This window comes from Astyanax mexicanus, chromosome 16 (genome assembly GCF_023375975.1).
Source record: "Astyanax mexicanus isolate ESR-SI-001 chromosome 16, AstMex3_surface, whole genome shotgun sequence".
In the NCBI taxonomy this organism is placed as follows: Eukaryota; Metazoa; Chordata; class Actinopteri; order Characiformes; family Acestrorhamphidae; genus Astyanax; species Astyanax mexicanus.
In genome coordinates, this window is record NC_064423.1 from 21,204,508 (window position 1) to 21,218,430 (window position 13,923).

General features: G+C 37.5%; 1 protein-coding gene across 3 annotated transcripts in view; it reads right to left on the reverse strand.

The window, feature by feature from the left end:
- Positions 1 to 4,193: 4,193 nt before the first annotated feature.
- The window catches only part of nek7 (NIMA-related kinase 7), a 104,758-nt gene continuing 95,028 nt past the window's right edge, over positions 4,194 to 13,923 (reverse strand). For all 3 annotated transcript variants that reach the window (XM_022669760.2, XM_022669759.2, XM_022669758.2), the window contains exons 9-10: positions 12,082 to 12,195; positions 4,194 to 8,732 (exon numbers count right to left, since the gene is read on the reverse strand). In XM_022669760.2, coding sequence (XP_022525481.2) covers positions 8,622 to 8,732; positions 12,082 to 12,195 — 225 coding nt within the window. In that variant the 3' untranslated portion in view covers positions 4,194 to 8,621. The remainder of the gene's footprint in view (positions 8,733 to 12,081; positions 12,196 to 13,923) is intronic.

The following is a 13,923-nucleotide window of genomic DNA, read 5'->3' on the forward strand; positions in this document are numbered from 1 at the left end:
AAATGCTTCCAGCAGCAGCAGCAGCAGCAGCAGCAGTGCAGAGGGGACACTTTACATGTGCTGGTCCCTCTGGCAAACAGCTAGATATGGAAACACATGGACAAAAAAAAAACACTGGTAAATGCAGCACATTCAGTTCAGCATGTGTCAAGCAACACACCGTCAACTACAGGTACAGGGTAAACAAAATATATATATATATATAAAAAATAAACAAATATATATTTAAAAAAAACATTACATCATATTTTGTTGCAATAGTTGTAACAAGCAATTGTTTTTATATTAGAGAAGCATAAAATAAATACACTAAAAAATGAACCAATATTGAAATTCTGGGCTGTTGCAGATTTATTATAAATTATAAAAAGCTTGTTTTTATTAATATGGTGCACAATTCTGTTACTTTTCTTAATTTAACCTTATTGGGGAAACTGATCATCATCATAATATAGCAGGACAGTGTCAGGTAACATACTGTCAACTAGAGTAACATCATCAAAAAAATAGTAAATATGTAAATAAACAAACAAATAACCAATAAAAAATATAATTGCATTAAATCTTATTAGAACAGTTTACAAAAAGGAATTCTTATGCTGTGTAGTTCAGTTAACGCGTGACGTGGCCAGAAGAACTCCTGCGAAAAGTGACTCCCCTGTTTTTAGAATGAGTATACAGTATTAGGCTTAGCTGGGATGGTGTTTCCAGCACACTGGTACCATTAAACACAATATTCTGTCCATTCTCTTCTTAGAAATGCTTCTCCTTTCAGTTTAGAAACAAAATAATATGAACTGCCACTTTAAGTCAGGTTCAATTAAGTCCTACAGTTTTTTATACGTGAATATTGTTTATTTTTATTTTTATTGAATATGTTTATCTGTTTCCACTATTTAAAATAAAATGTGCATTATGTATATTTCCACTTTGAAAATCAACACAAATACAACATGTAATCAGGAGTGCTCAAACTCTGCACATATCCATGACTGCACCAATAAACTAACATTAATTTATATATATAAAAAAAAACGTTTTTTAGGACCATATAATTATTTTCAGAAATCATTGAAATAAGGCATTTTAAATTAAGTCAACCTATGCCTCCTGCACACATGCACAGTAACCCAGAACCTTTTGAACTGTTCATCTACTGGAGCAGAGTACAAACAAACATGCAATGTTTTTATATATTAAAAAATGATTATTTAAAGCAGAGGTTTTAAGCCTTTTTATGTGTGGGGATAAAGAGGTAGTCCTTTTTTCATTATTCCTGCCATCAACTTACCAGTTCTACTAGCAGCCAAACAGATTTAGCGCATTAGATGCTTCCACCACCATGCTTTATAGTTGGTACAGTTATTGCATGTATAACAAGGCGTTAGGAGGCCCATTTTAGGTATATTTTTGATGTATATATATATATTTTTGGACCATGCACCGAATTTAGAATGCCCCCAACCTTCAGAAAGCTAAGCTTTAAAACAGACATTGTAGGGTTGTACTTCTCATTGGAAACACATTAAATACTGGTTTAAAATATTTGTCAACTCTGATCTTAATTTTATTGCTTTTTTATGAGATTTTTAGACTTTTTATGACATTGTTCTAAGGTTTGAATGACTACTTTTTATTAAACTGATTAAGCAAAAACAAAGCAAAAACGTGGTTTCATTAGTATTTGGCTTTATTTAGAATGACATCTGCAACAGTGCATTTCATCATGCATCTCATTACGCAATGATTTCCTCTCAGTTTAAGTACCTTGTTAAATCAGAGACAGTACTTTGTGTTTGCTGTTTTTTTTTTTCTGTAGTTTGATATTTTTACCACTAGATAGGTGCCTGCGTCTCAAAGTATACTTTCCTATATTATAAATGAATGAAACACTCATTTATTTATTCCAAACTTTAAGCATCAAGGTGACCTGAACTTTCTCAAACTGTCTCACTCATCCGACTCTCGCTCTCAGTCTGTTACTGGGGTAAAAATAAACTTTTGAGAGGTGCAAAAGCCCAACAAGCCCCATATCAATTGCGAGGCACACTTTTGTTTGTTTTCATTGTGTGTGCAGTTTCATGGGAGCAATTTCCTGTGATGACATTGAACTGTACTCCTCCTGGAATTCATTAGAATGCGAGAGCGGGTGGGGGCCCCTCATGCCTCTCTGTCTGTCCACAGGGGGAATAATCTAAACGAAGACCCGGGGGCATGACACACTGCAACAGCCCATTATAATGCTCGGGGCTAGCAGAAGGTGCTTGTTAAAAGGATACAAATAAACACAATCAAACGGGAGCGGCTCGGGCTGCGGGAATTGACTGGCGTGCACCAGCGAGATGATTCTATTAGCAGGGTAGCAGATACATCCTCAACCCTTTCATTTCCACCAGCGAGAAATGAGTGATTAGATTGTTAGTAAACACTTTAATTAGAGATTTTGTAGAACGTAATTAGAGTGGGGTCTTGATTTAAGTCAATGTTTGAATATTTTTCAGAAAAGAAAATAAGTACAAATTAGTATGATATAGAATAGGGTGGGACAATATACCGATATCACAATATATCATGTAGTTTTCATCATATTGTATCAATACTTTGTGTAAAAAATCTATATTTTTATTAAAACAGACACTCTAAACTACCTACTAAGTTTAGAGCTTCATTATTATTATACCACATTAAAGCACTAATTAAATGAATATCAGTAAATTTTTGGTATTTAAAAGCATTTTATCCTCTTCAGTAACACATATAGTGTGAAGTATCAAAGAGAATTATCTTGAATATATTACTATTATATCATCAATATATTGTGATAATAATATATTGTGAGATAGACATCTGAGCATGATGAAGAAACTGGCTAAAAAAAAAAATCTAACAGCAGATCTTCCATCTTTGTAGTCAGTACTTATCAACATCCTTCTCCACCGTCTTGCCTACTGCTGTCAGAAACTTTTAACTCGGAATGAAGCTTTTAACTTGATGAATGGACAGGAAGCAGAGATGAAGAAATAGTGGCAGACATAAACTTTTGACTAATCAACTAATCGGAAAAAAAAATCCAAAAACTAGTGGACTTACAATTTTTTTTTTATAACTATAAATGCGGGTCTTGTCTCATCACTGTCCAGTCTTCAGCCTCACTCACAAGATAAAACCACACAACTTAAGGTTAATTCATACTTCTGCATCATTCTGCGCTACACAGTGGAGCTAATACTGCTGCACCAAGCCTTAGTGCTGGAGAAACTTGTGTATTGTAACGTAGGGGTGTGCCATATCAAATCGTATGCGATAATATCGCCAACATTTTTAAATATCGTGAACGATATTATACCCTGAAATATCGTGCCATAACACTCACCCCTAATTATCACATCAGGGTGCTACTTTTTTGCTGTTTTTAGCAAAAGAAAAATTTACACTGTTCTCATTTCCTATTAAATATCTACTAGTGACAGTTTATATCTGTTCAGTATCATTTATTTTACTTTAATACTGGATATATGGAGATATTTGGGGTGCATTATTATTAGTAGTATCATAACATTCTGGATAATTTACTTCTGCTACAAATCTGATCAAATTCTTGTATCTTTTTAATATCTCAGTTAGGGGTGTGCAATATCATATCGTATACAATAATAAAATGTAAGTGTTGTTTTGCTTCAGTAGTGTATTTTTTAATTTTTTTGTCATATCGCCAGGTGTATTGTTATCGCGATAATACCATGAAATATCGTGATATTATTTTAGAGCCATATTGCCCACCCCTATTGTAGCGGTGTGCTTTTATTGCTCCTTAATATATGATTGGTAGAATTCGATTTTTGGGAAAGTGAAAGGATTTTAAGTGCGTGTTATAGTCCGAAAAACACGGTACAGTCAAAACTAAAAATAATAGATGTGGTTCTTGTCTCATCACTGGTCCAGTGTTGGCCCAGCCTCACTCACAAGATAAAACCACACAACTTATACACACATAGGCATTCCCAAGCTATTGGGTATTGGGCTTTAGGAAAATGCACTACACTTTGCTGAGCATATCAACAATAAGAACAATAGTAACTTTTTTTTTTTAGTGCCATATACGATGGTAATATGCATCCTAAAAATGTTTGAGTATAAAAAAAATCTCAACACTTGTTAAAAAATGTTACTAAATAACGTCAGTACCACATGAGGACAGTAATTAAAATTTTATTTCATTTTCAGTTAGCGTAGAAAGTATTAATGTGCATCTTGAATGAATGTTAGACATGTAAATGTTCGACTGATCCATTGAAAACAAAATTAAAAACAAAAAAACAAAAACAAAAGATAAATAAATAACAGGTGTTTCTTTCCTCCCCCTGCCCCCCTCCCCACCCCCAATGGACGTGGGTGTAAGTAAAGAGAGTAATGAGTGGGGTGTGCAGGTTCAGCAGGGCGGCGCGCTGTGAAACGTTCAGCTGTATGTTTGGATGGTTTATAAAGCAGGATTTGTCAACTAGAATAAGGGTGTATGCTATGTCCAACTTGTATGAACGGTACCTCTGCACTCAACGTTCCACAACATTGCACTGGTGAACGTGACCCGGCTACGAATGTGACACTGAGGATAGCCAACAGCAGATCAGTCCACAACACACTCGCTGTCAAGTTTCGCAGAGGCTTCGTTTGTAAACACATCACCATGAATCTCACCGGAGAGGCACTGGAACCTAAAAAACAAAAACAGAAAAACAGAGGAAAAAAAAAAAGGGGGAAAAGAAAAGAACGCACACTGTCCGACCTCTTTAACGAGCACTACCTCATACGCCTCGGCCATTCAACACACTCAAACACACACACTCACACCCTGTGTGACTGTTCCTCGACCCGACCCTCCGCCTCAGAGTTTAATATCATGATAAATACGTTTATAGAAGGCAACAACAGTCAACCCGGCCACTGCCTTAACAATACAAACATCTGAAAAGAAAGAAAAAACAATAATAAACAGTTATAAACTGATTAAAGCTAAATATAACAATAAAAAGTAAACACTTAAAATGCTCTGATCTACTCTGATCTGTTAACAACAGATTTTTCATTTAACACAAATACTACCACAGCAAATCAATCATTTCACTATACGAGGAGGGCGGTACACTATTATAGCCGTCGCAAATGTAAAGCGCGACCTCAGACGCTCACGTAATCTTTATAAACACGTCCGTGACGCATCACAAACCACTTCATCAAGCACTTCTTTTTATTTAACAAGACCAGATGATGAAATCGCAACGAGTCAAAGCGTGAATGAAATTCTACAGTATAAGCTCTCCAAGAGGAAACTTACTGCAAGCGTGAAGCATAGCATGAAGAATTCTCTCACAAAGATTTGTACAGATTTGTAAATGTACCAAAAAGAGACAGAGCAGAACTTCGCTTTCAAGAACAATAGTGCTTGTAAACAAGCTTTCAAAAAAAAAAAAGATAAAACACATCTCATGTAGTTTATATGCGCTGGGCAAACACAGACTGAACACTGTTGTTTATGGTTTTGGTTTATGTGACACAATAAAAAAAAGGAAGGCACTTTATCTACTTTAATCTACACTTTCTTTGGTTTCTTTGGAAGGGCCCGAGGAAATATGTTTCATTTCTCCCCCAAATTCCATTTTTTCCCCTCATTTTATTTATTTTTTGTTACATTTTTCAATATGTCTTAATATCGGAGTTCTACAATTCCATCCATGTTCTCCACATCGCATAATAAAACACAGGGCCACAGTTGGTTAAGGCCCACGCTGGCAAGAAAGGCTTCAACAGTGGAGATAATAAAAAAGAAAAAAGAAAAAAAGACTTCATTACATCAGAGATCCTTAATTCACTTTTAAAGATTGTCAAGCTGTTCATCATATACTACAGTCTACATGTATTCAATGTCTGTATATAACATACTATATAATATAATATAATCTACTATAAATATTTAACTGTTTTGTACTTTTTTTGTACACGCTTAAAAAAACAAAAAAGGCTTCAACTTGTTTCTTGAAGGATGCCATATAAGAAAAAATGCTTTTGGTTCCATAAAGCATTAGTTATGTTTATGTTAAGAGATGTGAAAGTATAAATAACCTTCACATTTCACACATGTTCATTTTTTTTTATTAGGTTGATTGATTATTTTATGGCTTAAAATAACAAACCTGAAAATCTGAAGCGTTTGTTATTTATTCAGTTTAATTATTCAAACTGTTAATACTGTTGGAAAAGTGATAACCGATATATTTCTTAATTTCTTTGAACACAATATAATTATTATATTGATATGAACAAAAGGAAAGCTACATTAAAACACCTGCATTGGATGTTTTTGTACATGCTTTACAATAAAGGAGATTCAAATTGGTTCCATAAAACAAACTTAATGTTTGTAATAGAGATTGAAGAGTGTAAAAAAATAAAATGTCATATTAGAAGCATTTTAATGAAAATGTTTAGTTATGTTGTGAAGAATGTACATGTTCAAACTGTTTATACTGTTTATACTATTGTAAAAGTGATAATAGAAAGTAGATTGTATTCAGACAAAATAATCGGATGATATGGCCAAAACTGTGAATCATAAAATATATTTCTTAATTTCTTACAACAATATAATTCTCCATAATTCTTATATATATTGATACGAACAAAAGAAAAACTACAGAAAAACACCCAATAATGGATGTTTGTACCTACAATCTATAACTTCTGACATAAGAATATGCCAATTCATGTGATGCATCCTGTAATGAACACCAGTCAGCGCCAGAAACGGGAAAAAAATAATAATCCTTTATATGATTGTTATTAAAAAATTCCATATTGTGATTTATACTGATATTGAATTATTGTCAAGCCCTAATGAGATTAATGGGATTTAAGAACTACTGAACTTCAGTGTGAGAAACAACCACAGCACAGATCTCTGGAAATATCGTGTAAAATTCAAAATTACAGCTGTTTCTTTCTTCTTCAGGAGCGCAGCAGAAACGCAGCGGTGTAAGCGGGGTAAGCGCTCGCACTCGTAAGGCACGGTATTAACTCTGAAGCCCGTGCATCCTGCAACAAATACCACGATGACTTCATTCTCTTTTAATAGAACTAGAAGCCTCTAGCTGTTCAAATGGGGAAGCTTTTTAGGGGAATTTCACTTGACTTTTATAGAGACCAAGGGAGCTTTTCTGCCTTTTTTATAAAAAAAAATTTGTTGTGAGATGGTTTTGCAAGAAGTGTCATGGGACCATGCAAAGCATATCTAAATAAGAAAAGAAAAATGGGGGGGTGGGGTAGCTTCCTCTCGAACAGAGAGGAATTTACATTCAGTGATCAGGGTGTTGCATCATCTGTACCAATAACCAAAACTGCGCAACAGCAAGACTTTAGCTGTGGCTTTAAGGCTGTGGGTTTCTTCTGTGTTTAGGCACTTTTTTTTTTTTTTTTTTTTTCTGGATTTCTTTTGTGCACTTTTGCATATGCGCTCTGTCTTTTGCAACTCTTCACTTTTAGGTGGTAAATTGTATCTGTATGAGTGCATATAACACACACACAGGCTATGTTCAACACAGCAGGTAAAAGAGGCCCAAATCTGATCTTTTTCGGCATATGTGAGACAGTGTGATCCGCAAAAAAACACACAAATTACATTTTCAATTCTCATTTAGACCACTTCGGTATGTGGTACTGAAATATAACGTATCTGATCACAGAATTGTGACTCAGTCTGAACAGACAGATTGGTATTTATGCTTAAACCATTACGTTTTTACTTTTACAAGCAGAAGAAAAAAGAGCGTAAAAGAGACATTAAAATAGACATAAATAATAAAGGAATAAAAGCGAAAATGGACAACAGCAATGAATAAGGGTTTCATTAGAGGGATAATGAGGTAATAAACCTCATAACTATTGGGGGTAATGTCTCTGTTCCAATGATATGAGAAGGCACTCAGTGTTTCTACTGAAACGGGTGATTTTTAGCGCTAAACTCATTTAAACGCTTAAAGAAATTATGTTTAAAGAAATGAAGGACACAAATCAAAAAAAGAAACCGGCGGCTAAATAAGGCATTCTTTCTTAAACTTGAAGGGATTCTTGACAATAAACACTGCTGTCAGTTTTAATACCTTCATAGCTTCTTTGAGGCTGGGATGGATGAAACCGAAACTTTATGTGAAGCAATACTCAGCACTCAGACTGTTCAGAGAGATGAGATGTTAGATAGGGGTAAAATTAATGGATTTGGTGAAGAAGAATCAAATTTGAGCCACTTTTACTGCTGTGTAAACATAGCCATACTTTGAGTTTCTAGTTTCTACTAAAGTTGCATAGAACTGCTACCGAGTTTAGTGACCAGTGATATCTTTGGTATTTTGTGGCTCTGTAAAAACGGAAAAAAACAGTATGTTGATGTTTTAAGGCAATCCCACCCTGTGTTTGGTGGTATTATTATTATTATTATACGATGGAGATATGGAGTAGTTTACATGACAACAGCATGACAAAGGCAAAAAAACAAAGATGCTGGCAGGACGTCATCCCGTAGTGGGCCGTCCAGCGGAGGAGCAAGCAGCAGATGGAGAGGCAGGGTGATGGAGTCAGTTCGCGAGCGTCAGAGCGTGCATGTGCTTGGCGATGTTGTACACGTAGGCGATGTCGGGCCGCCTCTCCGGGTCCGGGTTGATGCACATATCTACCAGCTTTCTCAGCTGAGGAGTGAGAGAGAGAGAGAGAGAGAGAGAGAGAGAGAGAGAGAGAGAGAGAGAAAAACCCAGAGGAAAATTACAACTTATTTATCAACATTTCAGTCATCAATCATTTTATTTAAATTAATTAATAAAAACTAGGGCTGCAACTAACGATTATTTTGGTAGTCGATTAAACTGGTGATTATTTTTTTCGATTAGTCGATTGATGAACATGAGATTTAAAAGGCACCTAAATGTCTGGATACTGTTCAAACATGGAAAGTATTAATATTTAGTGAGTAAATATGAAATCTGTTGTGTTTGGGCACTATTGGAGGCACAGACTAAGTTAAAGCTCCACTAGGTAGGATTGAGATTTTGTGCTCGTGGGCTCCCCCTACAGTTGTAGAATGTAATAAATCTTTCAGGCGGATTAGTTTCTCTTTCATTTCATTTTCTGGCTTTCACAGACATATTCGGTCTCTTTCCAGCTTCTGTCAGAGTGTCTGTATGTTAGTTTGTAAAGAATGAACCAGTAGTCCTTGTAGAAATGTAAGAACTAAAGTTGGGAAAGCAGGGCGCAGTTCTCACGAGCGTTGGTCGTGGCCGCCTCGGAAAACTTACAGAGTCTGGTTTGAGCTCAGAGGAGCTCCGGCACAGACACGAGAGCACCGCTATTCCTCCTATTACACCTCAATGCAGCGCTGCAGTGAGTTTCAAGCTGTAATTTTACTTCTTTAAAAAGATCAAAAATCAAGAAAATCCTACCTAGTGCTGCTTTAAGTGTAAACTGTGTGTCGACAAATTTAAATAATTGACACGTCGCAGCCCTAAACAAAACCTGGAAAAGTTCACTATAAATGGACTGATCAATATTTGAATGTGAATAAATCCTGTGAATCCACATAACTACAGAACTGCACCTTAAAGCTTAAAAGCGGAAACAGTGCTGCTTATCTAGTGCTAAAAACGTTCCAACTTCTGCTGGTGTACTTTGTAATTTTGTAATTGTGGTTCAACGTGGTCTGGAACATTTGCTTTTTTTGTCTGGACGTTAATGTTTATTAACGTGTTGCTGTGTTAAAAGCAACTCAATATACTGGCCGAAGGATGCACTCTCAAGAGAGGTATCTAGTTAGTGGGGTTAAAAAATCTTTACTAATCTTTACTGCTTACTCCACAACGTGTTTTAGTTTTAAACATTCTTATACATAAATACGTAAATTTGAGTCAGAAAAAGGAAAAAACAAATAAATAAATAAATAAATCACTGGCTGTTACTGAGATTCTGCTGCCATGCACCAGTGCCAGAGTTCCATCTAGTGGAAGCTTTCTGTGACTAAGTAGCACCTACAAGGAGCTTCAACCAGAGCTGGTAAAATCCACTGCTCCCGTATAGGATCTGGTCATCTCACAGGATCAACTTAATTACAGATATTTTGGCTGAAAATCTTCTGATACCGATACATTGCAGATTGATTTCTCAATCTCTAAACATGACTGTGCTGTGCGCTGTGTTTTGTGGTTACACTTCTTTCTTCTCTAAGATCCGAGGATCTTGAGGCTCGAGGCAATGCTACCTCTCTCTGTCTCTCTCTCTGTCTCTCTCTTCCAGCTTCAAGTCTTAAATCCTCCTCCATGCCCGTTTACCCGCCGCACACATACACCCCTCTCACACAATCCCCAAAATTCACAGTCATAAGCCACGGCAAGAAAGAGACGCGCGACCTCAGCCACAACGACCGGCATCATTAAAAGCGAAATAGAAGATGGGGAAAAAAAAGGAGCAAAGAAAAAGGAAGGAAGAAGTATCCCCCCCAATCCCTGATCACCATGGCAACCGGCTCTTTTTAGCCGAGGCCTGGCTGGTGCCGCGTGGCGCGCCGTCTCCTAATCAGCGCGGCATGTGAAATGCAAATCCAGCCAGTCGCAGAATTAGTGGAGGAAAAATATGGAGGCTGGGGGGGTGGTGGTGGTGGGGGTGGAAGAGAGGGGCAAATCAGGATGCAGATATGTAAAATATTCATATGCTCGGTGAAAAAAAGATGCGAGGGGGGGGTGAGGGGTGCAGAAATTTTGATGGGGAAAAGGCTTGTCTGTCAGGTGAGAAGCAAGGAGACGGTAAATGACACACCAAAGATGAGCGGCTGACAGTTTTTTGCCATTCGCCTTCAGGAGCATTGTTTACACGCAGACAGGGGAGGATGCAGGCCCTCTGTCTCCGCTGGAGGGGAAGGGGGTGGGGTGGAATGGGGGGTGGTGGTTTCGGAAGAATGGGGTGGAGGGAAAGGGGGTGGAGGGGGGTGAATAAGAGGATCTGCAGTACTGAAGTGATGGAGAGCAAATCTCATGAATGGGGGGAATAATGACAGAAGCTGCAGGTGAGGCTGGATATGGTGAGGACCGAGCTCTGGGGTTAGGTGCTGAGGATGTTTCTTTGATTTTACCAAATTGAAAACCTCTGGAATATAATCAAGAGGAAGATGGATGATCACAAGCCATCAAACCAAACTGAACTGCTTGAATTTTTGCACCAGGAGTGGAATAAAGTTATCCAAAAGCAGTGTGTAAGACTGGTGGAGGAGAACATGCCAAGATGCATGAAAACTGTGATTAAAAACCAGGGTTATTCCACCAAATATTGATTTCTGAACTCGTAAAACTTTATGAATATTAACTTCTTTCCTTAGCTCTGCATCTTTTTTGTTATTTCAGCCATTTCTCATTTTCTGCAACTTTATGCTCTAAATAACAATATTTTTATTTGGAATTTGGGAGAAGTGTTTTCCGTAGTTTATAGAATAAAACAACAATGTTCATTTACTCAAACATATACCTATAAATAGCAAAATCAGAGAATATCAGAGTATATTTGGTCCAGTCAGTGTTGGACTTAGACTGCAGTTTAGCAAGTGCAATAAAGAATTCTGCCAAGTTTAGTCATCACCACCTACATAGACTGTATCTCCCTATACTTGACATTCAGTGAATTGTGTTTCCAGTTGTTGTGCCAGCTGCCAGAACCCGACTCATACCTCATGCATTAGAATAATTCCTTTTAATCCTGCTTATATATAAAGAGATAATTAATCTACAGTTACAGTAGATACAGGAATCAGCAGCATAACCTGTCTCTCGTTCTCTTTGTACTGCTATAATGTGACAATTGTGCATCCTGTTTCTTCTTCTTTTTTGCTATTATTCATTCCACCTCCTCATCTGTACCCTTCTGTCATTTTGTCACAGTTTCAATATCCATGACTGTCCAGCGTTTGTCAAACTTTAGATATCAAACAAATCTTAATTGATTGATTGATTAAATGGATCTTTGCCCTTGCCGATGTGTGTAAGTGTGATTTGAGTGCATTACCTCTTCTGAGTAGTGATCAGACGGAAGGGGAGGGTAGTCACACTGCTCAATCTTTTTACACAGGGAGTACAGGTTCATCTTGTCCCCATAAAACGGGCTCTGGAGAGCAGCCATCTAGAAGCAAATGGAAAGAAGTGAAAGAAGTTAACATTTCTGAATGACATTTGATAATATGTTCAGAATATCTGATTTTAAAACCCATAAACATTGATGTCTTTGATATCTTTATATCAGACTTACTGTAGTAGACTTACTATAGTAAGTTTACAATTCTAAACAATTCTAACTCTAAAGGCAAGTATTTTTTTTTTTTACACAGCTTGTATAAAGCAGTAATTTTAAATGACAAAGACCCCTGTTTTGAGCCTTGAGAATGTCTTAAACCTTAGGATTATACCCAGATAAGGCTAAAAAGCCACATTAAAATGCAAGTGTAAACATACCCAAGACACAAACAGACACAAATCCAATTTCTTAAACCACTTCAGGAGTATGTTAAAGATGCTTTTAAGTTGGGTGCCGAGTAGTCCAGTGGTCTAAAGCGCTGCCACCATGATTGGGAAATTGCTCATTCGAATCCCGGCTATGCAGCTCGCCATTAGCTGCCGGAGCCCTGAGAAAGCAGAATTGACCTTGCTCTCTTTGGGTGAGTAGATGGCACTCTCTCCCCCTCATCACTTCAAAGGATGATGTTGATCAGCACAAGGCGTCTGTGAGCTGATGTATCGGAACCTGAGTCACTGCGCTCTGATGCTACTTGGCAATGCTGCATCAGCATCAGCAGTTCGTAAAGAGGTGGTGGCTGACTTCACATGTGTTAGTATTTATCTTACTTGTGTTGTAGCATCACCAGTGATGGGGATATACAGTTGAGTAGAATCTAAATGGGTGAGAAAACTGGCTAAAATAATTTAAAGTTAATTGGGAGAAAATGAGGGAAAAAATAGAAATAAATCTGCTTTTAAGTTACATTTTGACTTTACAGTTTGACTAAATGGAACCAGGTGTACCAAGTGTAAATGCATGTGGTTAAAATCCTATCAGGATTCAATCCAGACTCTTATTAAAATAAGTGACCAGGCGTAAACAGGATCTTAATTCCTTTGTCCTTAGTTCTTTTGTGTTTTCTAACCACTTTCACCCCATTTTGAACCCAAAACACTGCTACCAAGTGTTATGCCAGTTGGTGAAGTGAAGTGAGTCACATGGATCATTCAGTTACAACGACACCTGTCAAGGAATGGGATATACATACTAAGCAGCAAGTGAACAGTCAGTTCCTGCAGTAGACGTGCTGGAATCAGTTCACAGGCCAGTCACAAGCACCCAAGACTGACGCAATTTCCGAAGCCTCCATCTCACAACTCACAGTATAGTATGTCTTGGTGCCAGACACCACAGGACACCTTCAGAGGTCTTGTGGAGTCCATGCCTCAACAGATCAGAGCTGTAGGCGGGTAAGTTTTAATGTTGGGGCTGATCAGAGTCACGCTTTTGTGTTCTAAACACAATAAAAACCTCACATCAGTTGTTGCTCTCCTCAATCTTATCTTGTTCACCTATCTGACAGCGAGTCAGCCGATCTGACAAGTGATCTTAATGAGTCTGCAGGAGCAGCGAAGCTCTGAGAACGCGCCTTAACAAACCTGCCATCAACAACTCGACTGAGCGACTGCAACAAGGATGCAGCATGAAACAAATAGCCATTATGGTAGGAGTCACTTCCTTTCCAGATGTTTCTCCCTCTCTCACCGTCTTTGTCATTTGTCAGATTTTAATCAGACAGCTGCCGTTCCCTAGCAACCCGATAAATCTGAGATGATGCGCGTGGAAAGCTTCTAC